This window comes from Necator americanus, chromosome I (assembly GCF_031761385.1).
Source record: "Necator americanus strain Aroian chromosome I, whole genome shotgun sequence".
NCBI lineage: Eukaryota > Metazoa > Nematoda > Chromadorea > Rhabditida > Ancylostomatidae > Necator > Necator americanus.
This window is the reverse complement of record NC_087371.1, coordinates 23844871-23872319: the sequence shown is the minus strand read 5'-3', so window position 1 is coordinate 23872319 and position 27449 is coordinate 23844871. Positions and strand designations below refer to the sequence as shown.

General features: G+C 41.3%; 6 protein-coding genes across 9 annotated transcripts in view; 1 reads left to right on the top strand and 5 right to left on the bottom strand.

Moving 5' to 3' along the window:
• RB195_006673 (uncharacterized protein) overlaps nucleotides 1-7360 on the top strand; it is a gene marked incomplete at both ends in the record, with an annotated part of 13377 nt that extends 6017 nt beyond the window's left edge. The window contains 7 exons of one of the 2 annotated variants that reach the window (XM_064179890.1): nucleotides 518-618; nucleotides 695-811; nucleotides 1569-1710; nucleotides 5732-5853; nucleotides 5930-6078; nucleotides 6144-6432; nucleotides 7207-7360. In XM_064179890.1, coding sequence (XP_064036807.1) covers nucleotides 518-618; nucleotides 695-811; nucleotides 1569-1710; nucleotides 5732-5853; nucleotides 5930-6078; nucleotides 6144-6432; nucleotides 7207-7360 — 1074 coding nt within the window. Of the gene's footprint in view, nucleotides 1-517; nucleotides 619-694; nucleotides 812-1568; nucleotides 1711-5731; nucleotides 5854-5929; nucleotides 6079-6143; nucleotides 6539-7206 lie in introns of those variants that run through there. The other variant, XM_064179889.1, reaches the window with a different exon arrangement.
• A 553-nt stretch (nucleotides 7361-7913) lies between these two features.
• On the bottom strand, nucleotides 7914-8438 carry RB195_006672 (uncharacterized protein; the record flags this gene model as incomplete). The annotated part of the gene is made up of 2 exons (XM_064179888.1): nucleotides 7914-8008; nucleotides 8315-8438. 2 exons carry the CDS (start codon nucleotides 8436-8438, stop codon nucleotides 7914-7916), a joined length of 219 nt encoding a protein of 72 aa, XP_064036806.1.
• Nucleotides 8439-9941: 1503 nt separating this feature from the next.
• On the bottom strand, nucleotides 9942-17091 carry RB195_006671 (uncharacterized protein; the record flags this gene model as incomplete). 2 transcript variants are annotated; one of them, XM_064179883.1, is made up of 12 exons in its annotated part: nucleotides 9942-10198; nucleotides 10263-10344; nucleotides 11085-11144; nucleotides 13066-13194; nucleotides 13417-13580; nucleotides 13650-13863; nucleotides 13922-14181; nucleotides 15636-15829; nucleotides 15892-16076; nucleotides 16168-16330; nucleotides 16382-16569; nucleotides 16876-17091. In XM_064179883.1, 12 exons carry the CDS (start codon nucleotides 17089-17091, stop codon nucleotides 9942-9944), a joined length of 2112 nt encoding a protein of 703 aa, XP_064036804.1. The 2 variants fall into 2 exon arrangements, with proteins under 2 accessions (XP_064036804.1, XP_064036805.1); XM_064179884.1 differs by lacking the exon at nucleotides 11085-11144.
• Nucleotides 17092-17371: 280 nt separating this feature from the next.
• Nucleotides 17372-20985, bottom strand: RB195_006670 (uncharacterized protein; the record flags this gene model as incomplete). 2 transcript variants are annotated; one of them, XM_064179882.1, is made up of 7 exons in its annotated part: nucleotides 17372-17501; nucleotides 17573-17725; nucleotides 17789-17919; nucleotides 18363-18537; nucleotides 19846-19894; nucleotides 20670-20819; nucleotides 20880-20985. In XM_064179882.1, the coding sequence occupies 7 exons, from the start codon at nucleotides 20983-20985 to the stop codon at nucleotides 17372-17374; spliced, it is 894 nt and encodes a 297-aa protein (XP_064036803.1). The 2 variants fall into 2 exon arrangements, with proteins under 2 accessions (XP_064036803.1, XP_013297332.2); XM_013441878.2 differs by lacking the exons at nucleotides 19846-19894; nucleotides 20670-20819; nucleotides 20880-20985 and having other exon boundaries at nucleotides 18363-18515.
• A 639-nt stretch (nucleotides 20986-21624) lies between these two features.
• RB195_006669 (uncharacterized protein) lies at nucleotides 21625-21870 on the bottom strand (the record flags this gene model as incomplete). The annotated part of the gene is made up of 1 exon (XM_064179881.1): nucleotides 21625-21870. The coding sequence occupies one exon, from the start codon at nucleotides 21868-21870 to the stop codon at nucleotides 21625-21627; it is 246 nt and encodes an 81-aa protein (XP_064036802.1).
• A 1130-nt stretch (nucleotides 21871-23000) lies between these two features.
• Nucleotides 23001-27293, bottom strand: RB195_006668 (uncharacterized protein; the record flags this gene model as incomplete). The annotated part of the gene is made up of 3 exons (XM_064179880.1): nucleotides 23001-23237; nucleotides 27065-27136; nucleotides 27210-27293. 3 exons carry the CDS (start codon nucleotides 27291-27293, stop codon nucleotides 23001-23003), a joined length of 393 nt encoding a protein of 130 aa, XP_064036801.1.
• Between the last annotated feature and the right edge of the window lie 156 nt (nucleotides 27294-27449).

Genomic DNA, 27449 nt, shown 5'->3' with positions numbered 1-27449 from the left:
CGAAGCGGTGCGGCGGAGCGTGGCGGTTAGGATCGTGTTAGGACAGTAAGCTGCTGCAGTTCGCGATTCTATATACAGAGCGCCGTTCCGAGTGCAGCCGCATACGTAACTACGCTGTGATTCATGTTGTTTTCACCCCACTATATGTATTTTTCTTTCCCATATGTTCACCATTTAAATCACCCTTGAAGTGTTTAAAAACTTTTGAAGAAATTTGTTTGTAATCTCCCTCCCCATCGTACCTGTCCCGGTCGAACTAATAATCCCACTGCTTTCACGCATGTGTTTGCGTGGGCATTGTTCAGTTGTTAACCTGATTCTTTTCGACGTATTCGACACATCACTTCCTCTCACTAAGTACTCATCCTCAAAATTTCACTTCAGTGAACTTATTTATTAACTCACTCACCAAATTTGTTGGGAGAGATCACAACGTTTTCTACTGCCTTCAGATCAAATCACAGGATTAAATGATGCGGCAGTCCTCTTCCTTGCGAATTACATCTAGATTTTCCAGAAAACCGACCGCTCTTCTTCACAGGAAAGTATTTCTATGCCCACAGCTCTTAGTGAGATATCTGCTGTATTATATGACGCGCTTCATGACGAAATCCCAAGGTATGAAGACAAAGATTTGTTTGTTAAATTTAACATACATTTTTCAATGGAGCTGTGAATTACCGGTGTGTTGTAGTGTACTGGATTTCTTGCCGTTTCGAGTGCCTTCAATTGATGATGTGCGGGTACCTCCTTCAGAAACTAGTCAGTTGGACGGCGTCTATGATTATTTCGGTGGTGAAGAATCTGACACGTACGTTCCTTTCACATTCCTTTCCATCGTCGAATCTTGCAAAATCTTGAGAAAAGAACAAGAAACATCTTTTATGCTGGAACACGTACTTTAGTAAAACGTGGAAATCCACTTATTTTTCCGTTTTCACAAACAGTTTTTCCTGAACATTTTTACGTTGAGCGACTGCATTTTTGACTTACTGGTTCGAGATAATTTTTTTAGCACAACTAATCTCACAATAGACCAAATAACATAATGGTAACATTGAGTCGACTTTATTTCAAGGTGTTTTGTTTATCGCATTAATTTTCATTTAACAATGTATGCAGTTCTTTGAATTAGCATTGCTTTGAATTGGATTAAAAGGGACATGGTGCTGGTGCCGCTGTTAGGAATAAACGTTGTGTTAGATGATACATTAAAGTAGCAATTTCATATTGTGTCATGCCATAGATAATGCGATATCCTGTGTTTATTTTCCAACATAAAGACAAAAAAATTTCTAAATTTAAGATATATTCTCCTTTATTTTCTACAGTCTTCTTCCTTCTTTCTAGTACACTCTCAACTGCTTCCATCTCTCAACATACACCTCATAAATTTAATTTATACATTCGAGAAATCTGCTTTATTTATGGAATGACCTATTCTTTTCGTCGAATATTTAACTAAACATTTCTTTGAAATTTTACCTGAATTTTATGTTGTCAGAATTCAATACACAGAAAAACTATTGTTATTTATATTATTATTGTATTTATTATTATTATTACAGCCTGACGCATGCTTACTCAGACTTCTCCCTTTTTGGTAGTGAAAGTCGTGATACTGCAGTAAGCACTAGCCAATCATCATCACGAGAAGGCCTTTCTTATTTCGTTGGTTGGGAAGAGAGTTCAGTTTTTCCCCATATATCGGTATGTTCTTCCGTTTTCTTCTTTATTATAATATAATATTATATATTATTGTTATATTATATTTGTTTTATTATATAATGATTACTTTTTGATGTACTTATGATGATTATATCCTTGATACCACTACAATTTGGGACTATTATTCGAAGTTTTTGGCCAAAATGACCTATTTCTTCTTTCAAATTGTGTTAACGAAGGAATGATATCATCATCACCATAGTACTGTTAAGTAGGGTCTAGTACCATTCAATGCTAACTAACAGCTAATATTCAAGCAACTGTGTAGATATGTATTTTCTAGAAACATGGTATCGCATACACGATAAGACTAGGTAGGCAGACGGATGCAATTAAATATAACAATATGGATGCAGCTGCCATAGCCATTTGTGTTTTCTTTTTTTTACGTTTCGGACTCTTTCTTTCCAATCCATTTGACTCTATATCGTCGTATCAACCTATCAGTAATCTCACTCGTCCCAGTTTATACTATTGATCTCTCCCAAGGCTTCTGGCACCCGATCTTTTGTGGGACCCACTTCACTGCTTTGATGCAACGGTTATCGCCGAAACGCATGATTTGTCCGACCGACCCTATTTTACTTTCCTCGGCAGATGCGGCAGTATCTCTTACCTTCGGTCGCTGACGTAGGACAGAACATAAATCCCTCATTTGCGTGAAGGGAGACACTCTTAGCATCACGCTTCCGATTGAGCGTTTAGTAACGCTGATCTCATTGTGTTCCTTGCTTATAATGAAGGACTTCTAGGATGATATGTAAATCTTCCTTCTCTTGTTTGTAATCGTAATCTTTGTAGTTGTTCCATTTTAATTTCAGAGAGGGATAGTGGTCCCCTTTCCTCTTCTTTTAACGGTTCTCTACAAAGGCTTGCTAGCTTGGACGTAAGTTTGGGGTTGTCTGCACCTTGTGCGGCTTCAAGTATTAGCTGCTCATGGCTTCATGTATTAGCTCGAACATTTTCTGAGACAAGCGTCTCTTGAAGGTTTTGGAACTTCCAGCTTTTTTGTACAGTGGTGGAGATTCTACTAGTCGATCGTATTCGTCATCGATGTTTTCCATTGTGGTATCTCTTCAAAAGCCAGCTACCTGAGTGGGGCCGATTAATGGTGGCTCTGGGACTTCGCTTTGTGGCTTTCTCGTCTCCCCGTGTGAAGGAAAACCTTCCTCGAAGGAGGCGGTCGTCTCATCCAGCTATGAATTCTGGTAGAGCAGTGACATCTACCAAGTAAAACGTGTTACTGACGGTGATGCATGGGGTTTCATTACGGTATCTTTCCCGGGCGACTCTCACTTCCAGAACAGAGAAGAGGGCTTCTGGGATTGCAGGTTTCCACAAGTAGTCTCAGTCATGAACCTCTCCCGTTTTCCTTCCTTTGTTGGCCCGGCGTGAGAGGCGTTTTTCTGGGGCTAATTTTGGCGTTGAAATCGCAAAAAGTGAACGACCTTATAGAAGGTGTGGTCTTTTTTGTAGAACTCCATACAGACACAGAAATTCGTGCAGAAATCTTCGATTTCCTGGTACCTTGATGTTGGATCGTAAGCAACTGAGATAGTTGGAACCGGATTCTACCCACATCTGTTTTGCAATCATCCGATTCGAGTTGCCAGTTGTTCCAGAAAATTTTTGTTCATCATCACAATCCTGTTGACGAGGACGCCGAATCCGTCAACTTTCCTTCTTTCTCATGTTCCTACGAAAAATTCTTCTGCAGCGTCAAATACAGCGTTTAGTGCAGTGCGCTTTCTATGCGAGAGTACGCGCGTTGTTTGAAAACTGATCACCTAATTCCTCTACTGTTTCACTAGCCTAGAGAACGTCATGTCAAAGGAATCGCCAAGTGGAACATATGTGTTGGAGATGACTTCCTTCCGTCTTCTCCGCATCTCCCAGTCACTTAATTGCAGGCTTTTGGTCAGACCGACGTGCAGAATGAAGAGATACTACGAGTTAGTATTGGCCCAGCAGAAACATAGTCTGTTCCCAGAATCTATTTCCATCTCAGCGCAGGCAAAAAATCGTTCCTGGCCCGCGCTTATCAATGTGTCGCCACCGTGTAGACCCGCGACTCTCCTGTGGTCGACTCACCTCATTAAAGGCATCACCCCACGAATCTGAGGTGGTGCAGATTTCAGGTGGAGTATTCGTATACGGGATGGGAGACTACGAATAGGGAGGTGATTCCGTCCGTTTCTTGCTAATTACCGTAAAAAAACGGCCCGGAAGATACGGCGCCGCACAAGACTGGCGCGCTCCAATCGAACCTCTTGTACAAAATGGTGCGCCAAAACGAATGAAGCCGTATCTTCCGGGCCGTTTTTTACGACAATTAGGAAGAACTGGACGGAATCACCCCCTTCTCCGTAGTCTCCCATCCTGTATACGAATACTCCACCTGAAATCTGCACCACCTCAGATTCGTGGGGTGATGCCTTTAAGCAATATCCGTGGAACTCGACGTATATATCTATTTATTTAATATGGTTAGAAAAAACAACATTCAAAAACTGGCTATAAAGTACAGTACAAAGAAATCGCGCAATTTCAAAGCGATAGCTAAGTATGTTATTGAGGTACGACAAATATAGAGAATGAAGCAAATGATCAGATTACTTTAGACCTCGACCAGCTATAAGTTATAACTTGGATTTCATGAGAATTTTGCCAAATAAAAAAAGACGAGATGATACCTGTTGTAGAGCTTATCTTAACATGGTTGGTCTTTTCGAATGCACCAACAAATACAGTGGGACAGTGACATTGACACTATCATGCTATATAATAAACGCGCTTAGTCCGTATATGTATCTATGTGTGTATGTATGTATTTATGTGTGTGTTTGTCTGTGTGTCACGAAAATACTCCATAATGATGAAAAACTGCACCGGCGAGGTGCCGAACCATCGCCATACACTTTAAGGTAGAGGCGAGCACTCTACCTTTTCACCATTGTCCAAAGCTATGCTGGTGTGTATGTTGGCTTTGATAAGGCAAATTAGTTTCTCTCATATGTTATTGAGGGTAAATAAACTTTTATATCGATGTATACTTCCAAATTTGCAAACTATCATGCTATATAATAACGACCTTATTCTTTCACGTGTGTGCGTCTGTGTATGTGTGTGTGTGTCTCAGTCAAGAAATTCCAAAAAGAGGGAGACGGATACCGTGGCGCGGTTTGGTGCGCAGGAGCCGCCTCTGCGCGGTAAAATTGGATGACACGGGTCCTACGGCGTCGAATTCGTGCCCCGGAACCAGATAGATGTAAAATGGGGTGAGGGATCGGAATGGTGCGCCGGTGCCAGAAAGCTATAGAGTGGGGAGAGACAGGTTCCACTGCGTCGGATTGTTGGACGGGAGCCCCAACGCAGTGGAATGGGTTTCTTTGGTTCCTTCACATGTCTATATCCCAGCATGTCTCCATGATGCTGTTAAGATCCTTTCTTCAAGAAGAGGAAACACACATGCTAACAGCTGAACAAATACAATACATAGTGGCCAACAATTTATGCGATCTGACGTAGAACGTTATTTTTATCTGCGGTAATGATATTCATCTCATTTCATGTTAGCATTCATTATTATTCTCTGCTAATAGTTGAGAACCGAGGAAACTCATGCTTTGAATAATGTTTCTAAATTCTGGAGATTTGAGAGAAACGTATATGTCAAATCAAGTTTGATTGTTCTTCAAATGTAGAACTGACGCACTTAGGGAAAAAAAACCATAAAATCTTACATCTATGCTTAAATTTTAGAGTTAAAAAAATGAAGAGAGCGTTGATAGAAAAAAGCAATTCTAATTTCCAAGGAATGTCGCTGCTGTTATTTCTTACTGATCGGTGAAGGCGAGCAAAGCGAACACCAAAATAAGCCTGAAGTCCCGCTTTAGCCGGACGTTTAGGCTGGTTTCCACAATAATAGGCATTGCACTTCAAGCTGTCACGTCACGCACTCGTACAGCGCGCAAGAAATTTAACTTTATACTGCTACTTACAGACTTTCCATGGACCTGTCACCACCTACTCACGCTGTTCTCTGTGCCAGTGCCGTTTATCGACAAGTTTCGCCAGTCACCAAACACACGTTCGTGGCAGACGTCACCAACAGGCGATTGGAGGGTAGATATTATTTGCCAAATATACAATTGTTTTTTCTCTATATAGTAAACCATTAAATTTCTTTTCTTAATTTCAGCTTGACTATTACGAATCCATCCAGAAGACTACGACGACGACCTCAAGATGAATCAACTCAAAACAATGGTTCTTCTATTAATCAAAGTAATCGGCCTTCCAGCGCCAGTACAGGCGTAGCTGCTGCTCGTTCTTACGAGCCAACTTCTGGTACGCAAATGCTATCTATCTTTACTTAATGTCTTTTTTTTCTCTTGTGGCAATGTAATATTCAGCCCTAGCGTCTGGAAGGAGAAATAATTCGGAAGGGTCTATGGATCAAATGCACTCCTCTCATCAAGAGAGCAATCCTAGACATTCAAGAAGCAGTCGAAGAAATGGAAGAGTTCTCATGCGAGATGAACCAAGTTTTCAAAATTACAATTCGCAAAGAAACAATCAAGCGTCAGGAGCACAGAGAGGTGCACGCACTATGGGGCAAACTAGTCGACGGAACACCACAAGGACGCCAATTTCTCGGCATTCGGACAATGCAGAACCTAACGGAGGAAATCAAAACAGTTGGTACGCTCTTCCACAGTGGTCGACTCCTGGATGGGGGCAGCCTCGAATCTTTCCGTATGAATATGTACCTGAATGGTCTTTTACCTACGGCGGTTATATACAGTAGCATGTGGCTGCTATGATCGCGCGTTCAACTTCTTTAGTGCAGCAGGATATTAGAGATTCAGTTATGTCGTGATCCGCTATTGTAAGGACTAAGTAATTAGGTTTTCTGACGTTCAATATGTATTGAAAAGGCTTTATGCACATTCTGATTCGTTACGTAACGTCCACATATATGGTTAACAAAGTGCAAAGTATTATAAGTCACGAAACAGAATCTGCTATTATTAGTGTGCACTTGTTTTCACCCACTTAGGGGAACAATCTTTCATGTTTACGCGGTATATAAGAATATATGAAAATAATAAAGTCAATTCGAAAGTTTTTGTTAAATTCTCCTTTTCTATACATTTCTGATCCATAATTTCATGATTTGTTGTTGATTTTCGTTTTATTTGGATGACCCGAGAGCAACTAGTTGTTAGTTGGTAAATACTGGAACTTTATTAGTTGTTTTGTATAAGCGCTGCATCCGCAATTTATGCAAGTGGACATTTCTGCCTGCAAAATTCTTCTCAGGGATGATTTTTGGTGTGGCTGCAGCCTCCTCAAATTTTAGATTCAGAAGCACATAATCTTTTATGGGATCGTTTGGTGAAGTTTGTTTCGGGATTGTTTCAAATATCCATTTCATACACAACAGAGTGGAAATAAGAAATTTCGTTCTTCCAGGATGGCGTATCTCATATATCCAGTCGAGGTTCTACACTGTTATTCTTTTACCAGTCTGAACGTGCTGCTAATGCCGGACTTCAGACTTTCAGTGGTGTTCGCTTCGCTCACCTTCACTGATCGACAGAAATTAATAGTAGTGGCATTTTGGTAAAAGTAGAATTGTGTTTTTCTAGTAACGCTTTCTTCCTCGTTCTTATTATAAATAAAGGCGAGTGATTTTATAATTTTCTTTCTAAACGCGTCAGTTCTAGACTTCGAAAACATTCACGTTTTCTCCTTCGCCCCGCTTCGGGCGCAGCTGCTACGCAACTACGCTGTGCTTCGTGTCGTTTTGATCCTACTATATGTTGTAGCGTATCTTAAAAAGGTTCCTTTATTATTGATGGAAATCAGGATCTTCTCCAACGCGCCAATGATGCGGCGTATGATGGGCGGTAGGTAGGCAGGGTCTGCTACATAGGCAGCAATGACGGTAAACCTCTTCAGAATGCACTACGTCGCTAAGTGTTCAGACATCATCATGTTATGCTCGAAAATCTACGAGAACCTCTTTATCTGCTGCCGACGAGACGGCCTCGGCAGCAGATAAAGAGGTTCTCGTACTCGACAGTATGATGATGCCATCGATGACCTCGGGCCTCTGCAATGTTCCCGACTATGATTATTTCACAGCCGTAGCAAAATCCTTTTCCGTTAGCATAGCTCTATCGATTACCGTTAAATTGATCATCGGAGACAGCTACTATTGATTGCACCAAAGATGTAACGTTATTGGCTAACACAACAAGTCCGGCGATAACTGAAGCTCAGGGATTTGTGATGTATATGAAGATCTGAGAACAAGAGGATTTTTATAAGATCGAAGTCCAGATGGTTTTGGTATCTTGATCCAAATATGAGGAAGGAGCATAGTGGGAAGTGCAGAAATATCTGTGTAATAGTAGTTTATAAAGAAATTCAATAACAAAATGGAAAAAAAAACAGGACTCAACTCAAACTTACCGTTCACAACACGCAAGATGACAAAATGCACTAGAAAATCGCTGGAGCTCACAGTAAGAATTCAAGGGTAATTGCGTGGACTTCTTATACCACCCTTCTGTACCCTTCTTCTTATACCAATATACCCAAATTTTCGGAAGCCAAATGGCATCTCTTTGAAAATGTTCACATATTTCATTTGAATGTAATGTTATTTCAACAACATCACAAAATTTATGCGCACGCATTTAGCATGGTGAAATTTGAAAAACAGTTTCCTAGACATAATCACAAACATTGGGTAATTATAATAACATATACATGTATAACTAGATGAAAGAGTGACCAGTTAGTTACAAAGATCCGCACGACGTGATATCCTATCGCGATTGATAAACGATCTGTGTGGATATTTCGTAGCGTTTTCCATCACATTGAAAGGATCGGCCACAGCCTATTACCGGCAAAGCCGTAATGTATAGTATAGAAATATTCAGCAAACAAAACAATTTGTGAGAGTCAAACTAGTAGCACTTCTAAATAAAATATTGGTGGAAAGACAAAGACGGACTTTAATACGTATGTCGAATGCCGTTCTAAGACCAGCTTTGCATATCCTAATCATATCCATTAAAAGATCGGAAATGGTTCTTTTCTAGACCTACTCACAAGAATGAGGTTAATGATTTCAATCCGAAGATTAGGACCACAAATGACATTGAATGACCTATGGAGTTAAAAAGACGATTCATGCAGAAACGAATGGCCGCCCCATGAATGACAGCATGCATCTACTCCCGTTTGTGCGACCATATGATTTCTACCTTAGGATAGAAGCCAAATAGAACTTCAAAAAAAAAAAAGCTGACGCCAAAATATTAGTTCCCTTACACTTTCGAGAACTTTAGAGAAAACTTTAACGTCACCTTTAGAGAAACAACAGAACAAAAACTCCTATAACTACACGACAATGCTTAGAATTCTACCACAAGAATCCTATCACTAGTCCCCCACCTCCCTCAAAAGTTAACTACTTTGCTTGATTTCCTTGATTTCTTACTATTGTTTATTCCTCTATTTTCACTTGCTGTAGACAACATTGCTAAGATAGAGATTACACGCTGCAAATCTGAAGATGGAGTAATCACAATCAGATGTATGACCTTTGCTGCACAAATTGCCAGCAAATGTTTTTGCAACTTCCACCGTCTCCCAGCTATCGATCACTAAATCACCGGTTTTGCGGTAATGACTGTAAACGATGCAAGTATGGGAGAGGAAGCTCATGTGACAGTTTGAACCTCTGAGGACATGCTAAGCTGAGTGTGTTAATCTATTTTGTAAGGATAATATTATACGGACTACCACTGCATTGTTTGCTTTTCTTATCAAATGTTCTTTCAAACAAATTCAAGACACTCTAATGGCAGATAACACTGTGAACCTAGAAACACTTAAGGAGTACTATTTTTCTCCTCAAGAGCAGCCAGAATTACCTTTGTGCTTAAATTAAGACTAATAGAAACCTACAAATAGAGAACAAAAATATTTTCAGTAATAGTAGGAAGTAATTCTAATGAAAAAACCAGGAGAGTTTTACGGAGCCTCAAAAAAATCATATATTAGGCACTCTTACTGCGATGTGAACCTGGGTATTAGTGCCTTACTGCCATCATTTAGAACGACAAGCCCGGAAAGAAGAACCATGCATTTAGCAACCTGTATAGAGAACGGTCCTTTTCATAATATCATCATAAATGCGGATGCGGCTGTGATGTTGGAGGGGGTGTTTGGCGAAAGACATATGGTGAGAAATGCCGCGTCAGCATAGGCATTCCAGGCACTAGTGGCATCATTGCAGGTGGTGGCATTAAGCCAGGAGGTAAGTTTGGAAAGTGCTCCACGCCGGTAGGTCGCGGACCAATGGCGGCTGCAGCCATAGCCACAGCTGAACAATTGGGGCACGTGCTATCATGGACTCCGCCCCCAAAATCCAATCGAAACGTGCCTAAAGTCAGAGATGAAAAAAACGTTGACGTGCATTTGTACGAACAATAAAATACTGGACAAACCATCTTTTTGAAGTGAAGTATCCTTGGGACACTGAACGAAAGCGTGCGCACCCGCACAGTTGCTGCATGAAGGAAACTGGACCTAAGTGGAAATGGATTAGGTTTTGAGAATAAGAAAAAAAATCATATATATATATATATATATTTATTTATTTATTTATTTATTTATTTATGATTTCTATCGAGACAAGCGATCTGAGGCAAACAAAAGAAATCGATAACAAATTCGATAACAAAACAAATCTATTTTATGAAAGCTATTCCTCAAGATCTTAACTTGATGTAATCTGCGGAAAAAATGACGACTGATGCTACTTGTGCAATATTTGTCAGTATACCATTTTGTTCATCACCGGGAGTGATTTTGTAGTTCATAGTATTCCAATAAGTTCCGTAATTCAAGTGTCAAACATGTGTTATGATGTAGTAGATTAGAGAAAGAAGCAGGCACAAGAAATACAAACAAACACTGTGCTCCACAATAGTCGACTGCTAAAATAAAAAGAAACTGAAAGTGACTTCTTCGTTGATGGAAGTTCAAGAGAGCGGATATTCCCTTCTCTTACTGTTGTTCTAGCACACAGGCACTTCCGTCCCTGACTGATCGTCCAATGTACATAACGTAAGACTTCCCAAAGATGAAGGATGTGGATTAGCCAGAAGCACAACTATTTAGTGATTCTTACTAAAAAAGGACACACCTGAGGACACACTATTACAAAACCACATGCTTAACAAAAGCTTGTGAATGCAAATGAACTGTGAGAGCGCTCCTTGTGAAAAACATAGAAGACGGAAGCTGCGATATTTCACTTTCAGTACCTGAGTTTGAGGAAATTTTTCCTGAACCGATATTTCGTCCCTCTGATCCGGGTTGGGTTCCTGGAAAGGAAGAATACTGTGAAAAAAGGTGCAGACAAACACAAGACGACCTACATAGCAGTGGAGCCAACTCTACAGCTGTGAAAATTAAATAAAGAACTTGTCTTTTTGTGTTCGCAATCACACCATTTCTAATGCACACAGACACCACATGAGGATCATGCAAGGTCAAGTAAAATAATTATTAACATAACGCAATATCGGATCAATCATAAGTGAAACAATGCGGAATTATCTTCCACTTAATCGAATCTATTTCCCACCTCATTTCTTTCTTGTTATGTTAAGTTACCGAATTCAATTTTTCCGTGATCAATATTTATGTGCGATAACTTGGCTCAAAACCGATCTTAACGATACGACGAAGATACAAAGGATAAAGGGTTTAAAGGGCCGTCCTTTTGATAACCACTAGCGCAATGTGATTAAGTTACCCAAAAACAATTTTGGCTGCATCAGCACGACGATCACGTTCGATAAAAATCAATAAAATGATCATAATGCGAACAAGGAACTAACGAAATTGAAAACATTTGTTGCTCTATGGCAGAAGAAATAAACATGGAAACTATATGTTTATATATATTGGGGAATTGGAAGTAGAAGAACAACTCAAGATCGGTTTTGAGAGCATCGAAACAACTCCACTCTTCCTGAAGAAGGATATTCTTGAGTCCTTTCCACAGTTAACAGATGGGAATCTGAGGAAGCAAAATACGGCACGAAGGAAACAGTTCCCCGGCGAGTTCTTCTAGCTTTCGGCAAGACGCGAAATAGAAATGGAAGTCGTGCAGCAGGTGAGCTTCAAATCATAATGGGCATGCGGTACCTGCATGCACTATTTCCTGCACTGTACGAAACCATCTAAGAGTACCTCATACTGTAGTAATGATGAAAAGAAACAAGTAGAAAGCTGCGCGCGAGCTGTGGGGAACGACTACAACAACACGGTGAACGGATTTGGGTCACCGTTGCCAAGAGACACCTTGTATGACCGCAGACGATTCTAAATCTGTATCTGGACACCTACGGAGACTGCTGAAAATTACTACTGTGACGCTTTCTATTATGAATTAGGCACATCAATGTTTAAAATATCCTGTCAACAAGAAATCATTAACACAACTGATGCGAATGAGAAGATAGAAATCGAATAACGACCCGATTTACTAGGAAAATAGCATAAACCCGCAAAAAGAGATCATATCATAGACTTCTGTGAACATATGACCCTCATTGTTACGAGGAATCATCGACTAGATGGCTGATATATATATATATATATATATATATATATATATATATAACTATATATATATAGTTGTAAAACTCGACAGTGCGACGGTAAAAAATTGTATTCTGAAGCCAAACTTAGATTTCATCACTATCTATAAAAATAATTTCTCTTTTTCGATATTCATATGTTTTTACGCCAAAAGATATGGTGTTGCTTTTTACATTCACTTTTTTTTGCTTCGTGAGATTATTGTCTCTAGATTTCCTTAATTTCAAATATTCGGCTACTTGTTTGTTTCTAAAAAGGAGTGACATAGCTACTCATTCCTTTCCTCCAACTAATAAGATCGTGAAAAATCTTGTAATCCCATCCCTTTAATACGCTCCCAGTTAATTTTCGTTTAATTTCATTCCGGTAAAATTGGAAAAGTTACGCTTGGACTACGAAACGCAGTCCTGCAAAAACGCATTTTATCAAAAACGTGTTAACCATCGTCACTACTTTGAAAGTCATCAGAATTAACTATCTCAGATTTCCCAATATTTCGCTGTTTAGGAACAGAACAATAGATTGACCTGCATATAGATGGCAGAGCCGAATAACACCAAATGAGCAGTTTGTGAATGAGCGCTCACTGGGCTGATTCATTTAAGAAACTCAAGAAACATTCGTAATCGTATTCACCTGAATACCGACTCCACGTGAACTATACGCCAATGCTGCAGAAGCAACAGGAAAGGTTGCTGGAGCAGAAGCTGGGTGCCTAAACCGTTGCGGAGGAGGTGAGTTTGTAGTCATAGGACGTTCCGCCACCTGAAATGAAGACAAGATTAATCGATATTTTCGAGGAGATATGTCTTCAACAGAAATCTCTAAAATGCTAGACTTTCACAATGCTTTCATTCCAACTTCGAACCACAAAATGCAAAGTTCAGCAATCCCCAATAACCATTTCTAGCTTGAAAGGAATAAACTGTTACAAGTCAATATCAGGAAATGTGTTCCAAATAGTGTTTACGGTTTGAAAAAGAATACCTCAACTTCCTCAGAGTTAAGTCGCGAAGCAAAGAACTGTTCATAGATGACCGAACTTAACATCATTCGAGCAGGCAAGTCCGAAAGTGCATTAATGTACTGGATCACCGCTGTAGGCGAGCACTCCATAGAAAAATATGGCAATATCCGCAACGCAGAAGACCCTGTTGGGAAATGAAAATGCAACTATTCCTAAACCCAAACTTCATCTGATTGTAACAGTGTCTACTCACCAAGAGCTGGAGTAGGAGTGGCATTTGAATCAGTAGCAGTAGGGGAAGGAGTTCGTGAAGAACAAGCTGACTCTGGTTGCTCAGTTTCCGGATCCTGACTTTGTTTGAGTTCTCGACGTTCTTCACCAAACATATCTAACAGGCGGTGGTGCAGTGTATTAATATCATTTCGAGTGCGTCCAACGAACGTTCGTTCGCCATCACTCCATATCATCTACATTTGTAATCGTTAAAAATTGGAAATGACATGAATACACAACACGAAAACGGACTTCAACTAGAAAATTGTCCGGGTCATCGGCATCAGGCTGGGTAGCGTGAAAGCGTCGCACGAATGCAAACCCTCCTGCCAACGGCGAAGATCTACAGCTTGCCGGAATAGACTTGCTTTCATTAGAAGCAGAGGAGTGAATAACAGGAGGATTCATTCGCGCTGTAAGTTGCTCCAGTTTACTTCTGATTTCATCACGGGCATGTACCATGCGAATACGTTGGTCCACAGAAAATGCAGGATGATGAATAGAAGCGGAAACTGAAAAAAAATATAATAAATAAGACATGAAATGACATAAAAATACAATGCATAAAAATAACATTAAAAACGTGACCTTCGAATGCACCACAAACACCTAATTCTTTTTTGTCTTCCTTGATGACAATGTAGCAATTGATGATGTTGGGTTCTCATCACAAATAGATGGGGTAGTGGCGTAGCTCATGAAAATGAGCGTCACCACGCTCAGTTCCCCTTGAAAACCCAGAAATGTGCGTATAACGCATTCTTAGTTGCACCGGTGTCTCGAGCGATGCAACTTTCCATGGTTGGTAGGAGAATTGCAATCCGTGATGCGTCTGCGAATGCGCAGGGAGGGCAGCTTCTGCTGTGTCAGCTGTATCAAATGTGGTCCCGTTGTTCTAGTCGCTCGAACTGGCATCAGTAATACTTCTATATGTCCCCATCGCATGCATTACTTCTCCTGCTTATTCACGTTGTATTGGTTAAATTGGGTACGCTGATCGACGACAGGATTGGTGTTTTGTCGCGTAACATGTTGCACGAGGAGGGCACAAATGAAGCCAAGGCTGTTTCTCACTCCGTTTTTCTCAACTCTTCAGCGAAATTGATAGCGATCCCATATATTCGCGGATCATATCTCCATCTCTACCAATTTGTGTATAAATCCCAACACCATCAATTTCGTAATACTTTACTTTCTGTGATGATTTGCTGCCTGTCTTATTTTTCGTTCTGCAAAATTTTTCTAGAAAGTTTATATAAGAAGCAATGATTGATCACAAAGATGAAATTTTCGCATACGTACACAAGTTATCAAGAAAAAAGGTGTAAAAGAATGATTGCGATGTGGAGAATTAACTATAGTATCTTGATTCTGATCCTGTAATTATATGATTCTAACGGAGAACATTTTTGAAAGTTTATCACAGTGGTTTGACTGCTCATTTAATATTAAAGGTAGCATACCACGAATATGACGTGGTGACGGAAACCCCCCTAAAAGCTAGAGATAGGGTTGTAGATTGCGGGATCCGGAGTGGTTCCGCTCATCTCTCCTTAATCGTCATAAGAAAAGCGGCGCAGCAATCGCTTTGGCTACCACAAGGTACTTTAGAACGTTCCTCTATGCACACGTTCCTCTCTCCACAGCTGCCTATTCAATGGTTTTACTCGAATAGGAAGGTGAAAAAACATCACCGACCTTCGATAGGTACGCAGCTAGATGTAGCGCGTCCACAAGGGTAGCGATAGAATTCGTCGTAAAAAATGGCGTTCCTGGGCCGGCTGTTTACAGTGATCCGGGGAGAAATGAGCGCAACCACTCCCGTTTCCACAACCTACGAACCCACCCCGTATTGAAATTCTCCGTGGGAAATCCACTGGTTCCATACCACGTTGGATTCGTGGTATGGTGCCTTTAAGCTAGATAAAAAAAATACTGAAGTACTGCTAGTTGGTTGAAGACTCACCTAATTTCCCGAGATTTATAAGCACTTCTCTGCGTGCCTCATCAGTTGACAGAACTTCTAGTTCCAGATCTCTTATTGTCATTAGATGATCAATCAGCCGAATAAGCGCATGCGCACCTTGACGATTTGCCGAGCTTAGTAGACAAACTACATTGTAAGCAGCCTCCACCTTGAGGGAGTATGGGATCTGACTCCTAAAACAAAGATGACTAACTGGAGATGTTGAACAGAATAAAACATTTATTTTAAAACTAACATCTCTGTAGCCATAGTGCTGATGAACTGTGGACAGTTGGAGCGAGTTTCGTGTTGTCTCATGGTAGGCGTTGACGATGCAGGACGTGCAGCGCCTTCCACACATGCGCCCAACAGGCGAAGTTCGTATACGTTTAAGAACGATACTAATTCACAGATCGTGTCCACACGATCCCATGACGACATCTGCAGTAAGTATGGGAGCTCACATTTAGAATGAAAGTCAGAGTAACATTAAAAGCAAGGAATTTTGTAGGTAGATAAAAATATCACACACCGATAGAACGTTTAGCAGCCCATCTCCAGTCCCACTAGAAGATTCTGTTTGCGAAGCTGCACCACTGACTGAAGTATAACCTTCAGATGTTCCACCGCCAACTGCTTCAGAAGAGGAACAACAGGGATAAGTGTCTTCTGGTGTACGTACCGCTCCTTCATCACTTGAAAGAAGTTGGTTGTAGAATTGGGAATCAAGCAGCTAATTCACTAACCTGCCATAATCAACTTGAGAAGTGACTGAGTACGACTGCGAGGTGTCTCTCATCAATTCTACCTCTTTAGTCTTAGAGTGCGCATTTGCAACGTTACGGTCTCCTCCAGAAGACGACATAGTATTCCGCCTAGATGATTCTGACGAAAGTGACTCGATGTCACTGCTCTCAGTTTGTGAACTGGTAGCCTGGAAAGTTGGATGCGGCTAGTAGCTAATAATGTAATCCAGGATGTACTATGCTTGCGCTTAACCTTATTCATGCCAGAAATGATCCTGGGAGAAATAATTTTGCTTGTTTTGATGTTCAATCACTACAATGCAATGTAAAACCATGTTTTCGGATATCAATAATGCGGGAAACGTTCCAGCAGTGAAGTTTATGATGGTTGAGATAAGATTTGAATTACTTTTCTTATGGCTTCTGCAGACATTATGGACTAGCATAACTGAATTGAACTTAAAAGTTCGAGTTAAACAAAGAGATCAACACACCACGTTTCCATTTTGAATGTTTGAACTGTGGACAGAACATCCATTGAGAAGAGGTGAGCCATCCTCCTTTGCAATTCCATTCATGGACACGTGGTCAGCAGCAGATGAAGGATTAGAAATAGTAGCCATTACATTCGAAACAATGAATGACTCTTTCTGAGTAGAATCTCTTCGAGCACTCGAACCACCGCTTTTCTTCCGGCGATTATTCGGCATCTGGTCCAAAAACGAGATTAAAAATGTACAAATCGCAGATCTTATAAATTAAAAGTATACGGAATGCCGCAAATGAAGCAAACAGCAAGTGGAATGAGATGGAACTTTATGACAAAGTATTTTGAATAACAAGATTGAGATAAATAGCTTCCTAAATATTATATCGCACGTTCTGAGATCAAGTGCTACAAGCTATATCCAAAACAAAGAAGCACGAAATGAATTTTCGAAGGTCACAAATACATAAAAGTAAAGATACAGGAACTCTCCACAATGTTAATCATTTTACATAGAGATAGCGATGAAAGGAAAACTCAATCCCGTTCTCGATCACTGACTCAGACTGAGAGGACTCCTCTTCTTTAAAGTGATACCAGTTGAGACTTTGAAGGAAAACATCAGCATCAAAGCTAAAAATTGCTGTTTTAAAACCACCAAGTAGACGAGAAAAGGAAGCGGAGAACTAGTCATCAAAACTCACTCTCTTCGAATTTTAGTGATCAATAGTTCGCCCACAAGTCCTGACTCTAAAGCAAGTTTGTAAATTTCGGCTCCCCCAATGTTCCACACTTTCTCCACTTTTTCTGACAGCTCGCCGCTCATCAGCTCTTTTATAATGCCATCGAAATTGTCACTGCAACACTAAATTATATCACGATGACAGTAGGTTAAGAGTGATATGCGGCTAAATTCGCACCTCACAATGAGATCCTTCTCTCTACGGGCTGGCAGTGTTCGACTGATGACAACATTTAGACGTTTCTTCAGAGGCTTAAACTTTTCTGGGATGCTTTCCCAACATTTGCGACCCATGACAACCGCATTTACCTGATACGGTTGAGACTGGCATACCAATACAAGTTGAAAGTACCATATAGTTAAAGGCAACGAAGTTAACAGTTTAGTTTTTTTGCACTGTACGATTGAAATCTCAGCCTGTGGAAGAACTGGAGTCCTTCTATCTGAGAAGATACATTCATACTGAACATTATTGAGCTAAGCGAGAGTAGGCCTCAATGCAGAAAAAACCTAACTATTTATATAGTTAGAGGGGTAATCAGGTTTATAAGACTCATAAACGAGAGTAACCCTGCCTTCTTACAGCGTGGCTCATCGGCGTGCAAACAAAAGAAGCCATAGTAGGTACGTAAAGGCACCGAATCTTAGAACAAAGCAGAACTCTCGACCCAGGACGACTCCCGCCCTCCCCCAAAAAAAAATATATATATATATATATATATATATATATATATATATATATATATATATACCTTGTTGGGGTCAACTGTAGTCGTTGTGTTTTCTCTAAAGAACTCCATATCCTTCTTGAAGTTCCACGGAATAGTGCCATTTTTTCCAATTCCCAATTTAAGGTCTATAGCAACAATAAGCCCCATTTGAGGAACAGTATTAGGTTGCCTCATCGATAGACCATAAGAAGATTCTCTGAAATAATCTTCTTTATATCACTGCATCTCTGGACGGCAATACATTCGAATCGCTATAGAGTGATAAAAGCAACTAAGAGAAGGCATCCCACATTACTTAACTCTCGACCTATCGGCGGCAACGAATATGTTCAAGTGGGTGGGAGCAGTGCGTTCGATTGGGACAATCCAAAAGAGAGAGGAATTCCGAGAAAGACCATGGACTACGGCAGACGTGTCTCATTCACCTGACTGAATACATTCGGCGTAGGATACCTTCAGCAGAAAAAGGCCAATTTTAAATCCAAAGCAAATTCCGATAATGACAGAGCATTAAAAATGAGTACGCATGCCCGTACATGATAGACATACATACCCACATCAAACACTAACAAAGTATGCATCTAATATAAAAAAGAATATACTAATCCAGGTCAATCTTCTCATCATGATAGCGACAATCTCAACCGTCCGATTTTTTTTTCTCTGTGCAGAATGAACTCAATTTTACTAACGCATACAGTTAGGAAAAGCGGATGATGTCTCCAAAGGAAAACATCATCATCAACATCTATGGTGACTTCCGTTTCTCATCACCAGATCGATACATTCACAAACTAATCATTAAGCTAGACTTTCTGAAGTACTGAATCACAGCAAGCAACTACACTTGAAGTCTGCGCTGGATGTGCTCAACCAGATGTATGCAGGGTGTGCCTAACAGTCAAAAGAGTCAAAACGACATGAAGCATGGTGCAGTTACGTAAGCGGCTGCGCTAGAAGCGCTGCGGTGCAGCGCACCGGTCAAGATCGAGCCGGGATCTTTGCTAGCACCATTCTTCGCTGCAGTTCGCGTCCCATTACGATTGCAACTGCTTTCTTCACTGCGCTGTTCCTTCCGCCAACCGTCCAGAAGTGAAGGAGTCGGAGCACCGGCTCGGACTATCGCATCTTTTCTCGTACAACCGCGTTTGTGCGTTCGATTGGGGGAACAACAGAGGTCCGAGGAGGTGATGCGCTTTGTCGAAGCGACCTAGTAAAACCACATGTAGGAAATACTTGTCCTCAGAGCAACGAAATGCATTCCATTTTTATGTAGCTTCCTCTCTATACATCATGCAAGAATCACATCATGCTGGAAAACGGAGAGCCGGATTTAAAAGAATCTAGTCGGAACATGTAAATGCGATAACATTTCGAAATGAGGCTCTGTCAAACTTTGGTAATATAACGGGAAGATTTCGTCTAGCGGATCTTGCATATTGCAAGAATCGGAGTAGCAGATAAGAGCAAATAATACAAATACTACATGCAAACCAATTCATACCGTAAACGAGACGAAACTTTTGAAGGAAATATATTGTGGTCAGTCCGAACTAATCACCTCTGATTCTTTCACATGAGGTCCGGGCTTTTCTTAAATATCTATATTCGGATAAAATATTAGACACGTTTCTTGTGAATTGACAAACAATTAAGAAGAGAGTCTATTTCGGACATAATCAACGTTATTTTGAAACTCCACAATGTAAGTGGAAGCCATATTTCAGCAGTGATCGAGACATAACTGAAAGTGCTGGTTAATCTTCATACGTCATAAGATAATCATCCATCGAACTAACTCTAGGGTCCATAAGTTAGAAGAGGTGCAATTATGTCAGTATCTCATTGACATACCTCGACAGCCGGAAGTAAAACTTTGTTAAGATAAACAAAATGAATGTCAGAATAACGGTGAAAATAGGCGAAAGTTGGGTTACAATTAGCATTCGCATAAACTGCCATCGCAAATGGAAGAAGCCCAAAGCGAGGTTACTATAAAAATGTTCTATAAGGTTCAAACAGAAGAGAGGAGAAAGACAGAAGTGGTAGAACGTATCCTGAAAACCAATGTCCGCAAGAACGAAATTTTGCTTGACGCTAAAAAAAAATACAGGAAAGAAACTAGATCAGCTGCGAAAGGAATGACCTAAAGATGAAAATGGCAAGAGAAATGTAGTAAATAAAGACAATAATGGAGCACAGCCAGAGAAATAACGGCTACTCGTTAGTTAAGGGAGTCGTGCAACAGAACCCGTCCACAATACGACCCTCCATCAGTTTGTGAGTAAACACATAGATAACTCAAAGGGTTAGTAATTTGATAAGAACGAAAGCAAAGCATGGGGACAATGTAAACTCCACGACTAAAGGTGCTGTAAAGGCGAGTAGATGATGGTCCTCCATCGAACATGTCTTCGGTTATTGCTCCTATTTTTTCCCGAGCCAATATTCGCAATAGAGCGCGTAATTGCAGAGAACCTTAACAGTAGCATTAATACGAGCAGATATATGGTGTCGTGGATTTAAAAAGGTGGTTACCTTGCATTAGTCTTTTGCATGAAAACCAGTATTCGCCTGGAAAAATGTAGAGTATTTTCGACGTAGATTTGTCTTGAGAGACTACTGTTTCCCGGTAGCCATGCATTTCGTTCCCCTAGCAGTGCCCAACCGGATGCATGTGACAGATTTCCGGAACTTTGCAAATCCTCTCAGGCTTTAAATCGCTCCCTCCTTCGACGAGGTTTATCTGCTGGCCGTTCGATTTTAGAGAATCACAGAATGAGGGAATCCTGTTGAAGTGAATGATGAAATGAATAAAGCTATCGAGGGAATGAAATCAACACTGTTTAATCGCATTAGCATGCTTTGTGTGTGAAAATGCGTAAAAATAAGAGACAGCAAAGTGTCCTTTGACCTTTTTTTTGCATAGCACTTCGACAGAATCAATTGTAATATGAAGAGAGGGTTTGTACTAATGTTGTGCATAATCAATTCTAACTAGCGATACTTCCTTTGTATAGTAGGGCCTCGGGATAGTTCTTCACATCTATAAAAACGCGGAATCGAAGCGTTAGTACCTGAGGCAGCCCGCAGATTTATAGCCGGACCGCAGCTGCAGCTCTACGATTTTGGTCACCATCAACTGTGCAAAGCGAGAGCCAAAGCATCGGTAGGTGTAGAGTATATCTGAGTCAAGACGACTTGAAGCCTGGTGTAGTTGTGTAAGCAGCCGCGCTCGAAACAGAGCGGTAGATAAGCGTTCGCCATCGAGATGAGGCCATCGCTAGCTCTCTAGACCAGGCGGAGTTACCAACGGCCTCAGCTTCGTCGTAACCGCTGGCTCCACAGCGACTCTACCAGCACAGCCGCTTACGCGACTGCGCCACACATCAGGTCGCTTTTGGCGGCCCGACTCTAGCATGTTGCGCGAGTCGCAGAACGATGCGGAAAGCTCAAGCGCAGCAAAAGGTGCACGAACATCTCCTTCCCTTCGCTTGTTGCAGAGCGCTTGCGCATGCAGCTCCCCCATTCTCTATTGCATGGCGCGACGCACCAAATGAATAGTTTGCTAGTGTTGTAAAATAAAGAATTAATGGTTTTATCAAAATCGCTCCTCCATTAGCGTGTGTGGCGACTTGGTAAGAGGTTCGCCTGTTGCTGCAAGTTCGATGGTTGGAAACCGTCCTAGGTGGGTCAAACTTTCCATCTTCTTTTTTTTTTCTTCTTTAATTTCATCTCAAATGTGCTCATGAGGCATAAAAGACAATTCGAAGGTGTTCTGCGCTCATATGTGGAAGTAGCGAGAAAATGTTGTCATCGGAGCCAGGCATAGTCCACCACTGCGTCTCTAATACTTCTTACATCACTTCTCGAATCGAAACCTTTGGTTCCACATAGTTTGAAAACATATATCGGGGAGGTTCCACATAAGAGGTGAAAGGAAAAGGAAAAAACAGAACTGTATATGAATTGTACATCGTAAACCACCATCAAATCGAAAAATACAAATATGAGAACGGCTACGCGATTACATAAGGGGATCCGCCAACATTCCAAGAAAGTTTCACGGCCCGCCGAAAGTTGTCTGAAGTAACTTCTCACTATAAACAAATTGGATGTAACAATGAAACAAACCTCAAGGTCATGTAGTGCGGAGGAAGAATTGTATTGAAGTAAACAGCACACTGAACGACAAGAAACGGTTGTACGTCGTCCCATAGTTGTGCCCAAATCTAATTATGGTACTTGTACCTCAATTTCTGAATTTCTAAGAAAACTCGGTTCAAAAACGGATTTTGCCACCGCCGGCTTACGGAGTAATCCTATACATGTACAATCACACGAAACAAAACTATCTATTTATGTAAAAGAGCACTGCGATGCCTATGAGCCTCTTCGTCCTATTTGTCGACGTCCCGACGCACAGACAAGGTACCAGTGCACGTCTCCGTCGAAGAGGTAGTGTGTCGAAGCGACAACATGTGTTAAGCGGTGACTGTATATGAAGTAAAATATATAGATTTGTAGACATGTAATTCCTCAGATACGTGAAGTGGCCGTTTTCACTGCTCATGTGGACCGCATAATCGTTTCCATTTGTTTCATCCTCTGGTAGTGGGGATCTGAAAAGTTCATAGGCTTCGGAAGTTATGACGTTGATCATTGAGTCGTATCCAGGTGACTTCTAGCTGGTCCTTCCATGTTGCGATCAAACCAACCCATCTCGACGGCAGTTTCTCCAGGAAGAAATTGCATCTGTTCGGATTCGATATAGCCGTTTGCAAGTGCAAGTGCAAGGATAGCAAGCAACACCTCAAATTTGGCACTTGTTCCTAGATTTCTAGGGCACGTGACACGCCACGTCGTTTTCCTAAGTCTCCACTGGTTAGCAGAGCGCTAAAAGAAGTGTTGAGTCGAATGGGTGAGTTCTGAAGTAGAAGCATTGTAAACGGTACCACTATATTTTTCGACGGACCATAGGGATTCACTTTGGTACAACGCAGTTGGTAATAGATTCAGCTGCAACTCTACGGTCGATGGTTCGAAACCGGCCTTGAGAAAACAGAACCTTTCATCCTTCCAGGGTTGATAAATTGGTACCAGACCTGTTCAAGAGAATGAAAAAAAACACCGACTCGGCACATCGCCTGGACCTCAAACAATTTTGAAATGAAGTCGAACGCGTATAAGCATCCGAAAGAGATTGATCAAAGTTATACACGTTCTCTGCTCCTTATATACTTCCACCGGACTATAACTGCAGGTGAATTTTTTTTCTGTTGTTGGAGAAATGTGGTGTGTTTGTTTCAGAACAGTGTCTTTCTGCCGTCACCCACTTTCAATTTGCTGCTTGAAGAGCTAGTGAAATAACTGACAATAGTAGTGCACAGATGATAACAGTTGGCTTATGATGTTTCTGGGTTTGACCAGTTGATCAACGCTAACAGCATCATATTAGTTCTTATGGTTATTAGTTCTTAGCATAATATTAGCCGAAGGTTCTCTCATAGTCAAAAGTTGAAATGGCAGTGTTGTTGTGGAGGGATGGCAGGTATTCGCCATACTGGCAGTTATAAAGTAGTCGTTCAAACCTTGGTAACCCGTCAAAGGCTCTCAAAACGTTCTACAAAATCTCGATCTTATATAACGCTTTAGGAGTCGATAAGAGTTGTATACAAATGAACTGTTTTCTCGTTCATGGGCAAATACTGCTTATATCTACGCCCGACTACAACTAGCAATCATGATTGAAGAGACCACTTGTCAGGCGACAACCATGGATGCAGAAATGCTTCGCTCGATTCTGGATGCGCAGATTTGGCAGCAACAAGAGACTCTCGAAACTGTCATGTGACGCACGGGGCGAATGCTCCCCACTGTAGCTACCATGTCCATCGGCGCCCCTGAGACCACTAACGAGTTCGTCACCAATTCGCTCTTGACGCCAATTCCGGAGTTCATCTACGATCTAGACAGTGGCTGCACGTTTGTTGATAGAACCGATATGAAGACGTTATTTATCCGAATGGGTCCATTCTCTACGATACTGGAAAGGCCCATTTCACTGTTTCGAAGCTCGATGCCGATTGTGGCAATTGAGTTGATTTACGGACCACATCCTTTCAAAGAAGGTTCCCGAAATCTTCCTCGGAGATACTGTGAAAACAATCAGAGAACTGTTCGGACGCACATACCTGTTTCCTCTCGGCGCTACATTTACTTGAAAACACAACCAGTGGGGACCACTCCGTGATTACACAAGACTGCAACATCGACTAACGTTCATAACTCTCAACATAGTTAAAGCTCGAAACAAGTGCTATGTATAAGCGTATGAGAAAGATCCCCCTGCAGATTTTGTACAAAACTCCTCTAAACGAATGGTACATTCATTCGCAGAGAAGCTTCTGTAGGTTAATCCTCCCTCTGATCCTCTAGAAACCAATAACAGGGAATTTGTTGCAAATTCGAGATGAACATTTAGGTCGGCGTCGATGGCTGTCGATGGCAAAGCCTGAAGCTTTTCCGATAACATTATTATGTTCGCCTCCCCTAGCCCAAGATATGCTATGCGATCAGTGTTTTGATCGCCTCTTACTGAGCGTCGTAGTTTCGAAATCCGAAACGGCAGATCCGAATGTGTGGGGAACATAATCCGTGCGTGGGTAAGTAGGTTTTTTTCCCGCACGAAGGAGTTTTGCGACCTCTTCAGCTCCCATCGTCGCTACTCGTAATTTACATGAGGCAGTAGATCACTTTTTGATTGTTTTGTCAGGAGGACAACTTGGACAACGCGAACTACTTCTCCGCTTGGAAAGCCTTGTCAAAAGCCGAATCTCTGATGTTCTTCAATGTTCAATGCTCTGGTTCACCTGCATGGTTTAAACTTGCAATCAGATCAATTAGTCTGCTCATTTCGTATCCTTTGGCTCCTTACTTATTATAACACCAGGGCGAGCTGCTGGCTTCGCCGAAATCTCTCGCTGGAAACACTGTTTTTCAAACAAATGTACTTATGAACGCTAGTCATCAGACTTCTCGTGGTGCTCTCTCCGCCCGCCTTAAATAATAAATAAGAATTAAAAGTAGTAACATTTCTGTAAAACTTAGCTAATTTTTTTTCTAACGACGCCTCATCCCTTTTTTAAGCATTTATGAAACGTTGCTGAAATAAAATAAAGGCCTTCTTAATAAATGCGTCAGTGCTACATTTGGAGAGTAATAAGAGAACTTGGTTTTACATTTATACTCCTTCGATATCGGTTCCACTCCAGATCGCATGAACTTTTAGCTACTATTTGAGCAGCTGTTTGTCTTCGATATCTGGAGAAAGGATGTTACCTACCTAGGGAAAACAAGAAAAACTTGCAGAGGAGTCGACACGCGGGGAGTATTCACTTGGAGTTGTAACACGGCACCACTCTACTTTTGACGCTACGGTGGGCCCACCAATTGGACGCCGTTAGATTTGTTCTACTCTTACTGCTTTCAAGACCACACACATGCGTGCAAGGCTGCCCGCAGAGTTCACAGCCGCGCGGGCGGCGCCGCTCGCACGGGTCTGTGCTTGATGCATGCGATGCAGCGTTCACAACAGTGCGCTCAGAAACCAGCTAACTAGCAGTTTCGGACCGAAGCAGTGCGGCGGGGGTCCTTCCACATAAACATCAATTGCAGTGCTAGGGAGTGCAGTGAGACGCAGTGCGGTAATGGTAGGTTTCCTACCGGAGTGTGAACTAAATTTTGTGGATCGTAGCTGGCCCGTGGAGATTTATTGGTTAAACAATTAGTGGTTCGGCTTTTAAAATAAGGCGTGAGGAAGTAAATTATAGTTGGGTCAAAACAACATGAAGCACGGCAGAGTTGAGTAAGCAGCTGCGTTCTAGCTGAACGACAAAGAAATCCGTTGATAGTTCATTTACTGCGGTGGGGACAGCGGTTGGAATCGAAGTGGGACTATGGCAAACTGGAGAGATGGGTGGCTGTAGCGGTAATCCTTACACGATCGTAACCGCTACGCTCCACCCTGCTTCGAGCGCAGCCACCTGTGCAACTGCCCGTGCTTCATGTCGTTTTGACCCAACTATATGTTGTAAATTTGGCATCTGTTTCGGCCATAACCAGTCTCATTTCTGACAAGTTTCTAGATGAACGACAAAGAAACCCGTTGATAGTTCATTTATTGCAAATTGCAAGAGATATGGAGGTCCGCAATGAAAACAGACGTTCCAGTGGGCGGGCAACCCTGGAGCCTTGAAAGTTGGGGAAGTACGTATTCGAGTCCAGACAAATCAATATATTTTCTCGCTAGTAGAGTTAGATATACTTCTCATTTCGTACCTCTCGACATACGACCTGTATGTGTTTATTCAATGTGCGCTAAGAGAAGTGATAGAGGTGCTCCACCTCATCGTGGATCACGCAACGCGATCCGGAGCGCGGCGATAACTCTCTCTTCACTCAATACCATTGCCTGTTATTGGAGTTCTTGGAAAAAGGTATACTTCGATGGTGTGTGCAGTTCCCAGATATAGCATCCAACGCTTCGATACCTCTAAATACTTCAATCTACAAGTTTTATTTTGTAGTTCTAGTTATGATTAAGCGGTGCTGTTTTTTTTTTGTGTTACGCTCCTTTTCTTGGAATTGTTGAATAAGGCTATTTGTATTGTTCTGTTTCCTTTTTTTAAAGTCTTTTGGTGTAATCCAAATATATTCCCTACCTCCGTATCTCTTATTTTCAGTTCTGGATGATTACGGGTTGCCTGGGCATTGTGCATAGTGCATGGAGCATGCTAAAATACAAACATTTGATTCTCGCATCACCTAGTTTTGCTAAGGACCTGTGATCGTAGTTTCAGAACTCACACACAATATAATTGGATTTTTAATCGGATTTTGGGGTAACCACTTCTTTTTTCTGAAAAGTATTGGCAGGAGGTTATGCTCCATTTTGTAAGGAACTTTCCGCTCTATACTAAAAGATGTTTTCTATTTTCTGACTTTATCGATATCGATATTATGTTTTTTTTTTCATCTGTCTTTAGGATGATGTGTCGCGAGGACTAGACACAGGATTTTCGTCACAATTTTTTGCATCTAAAGATG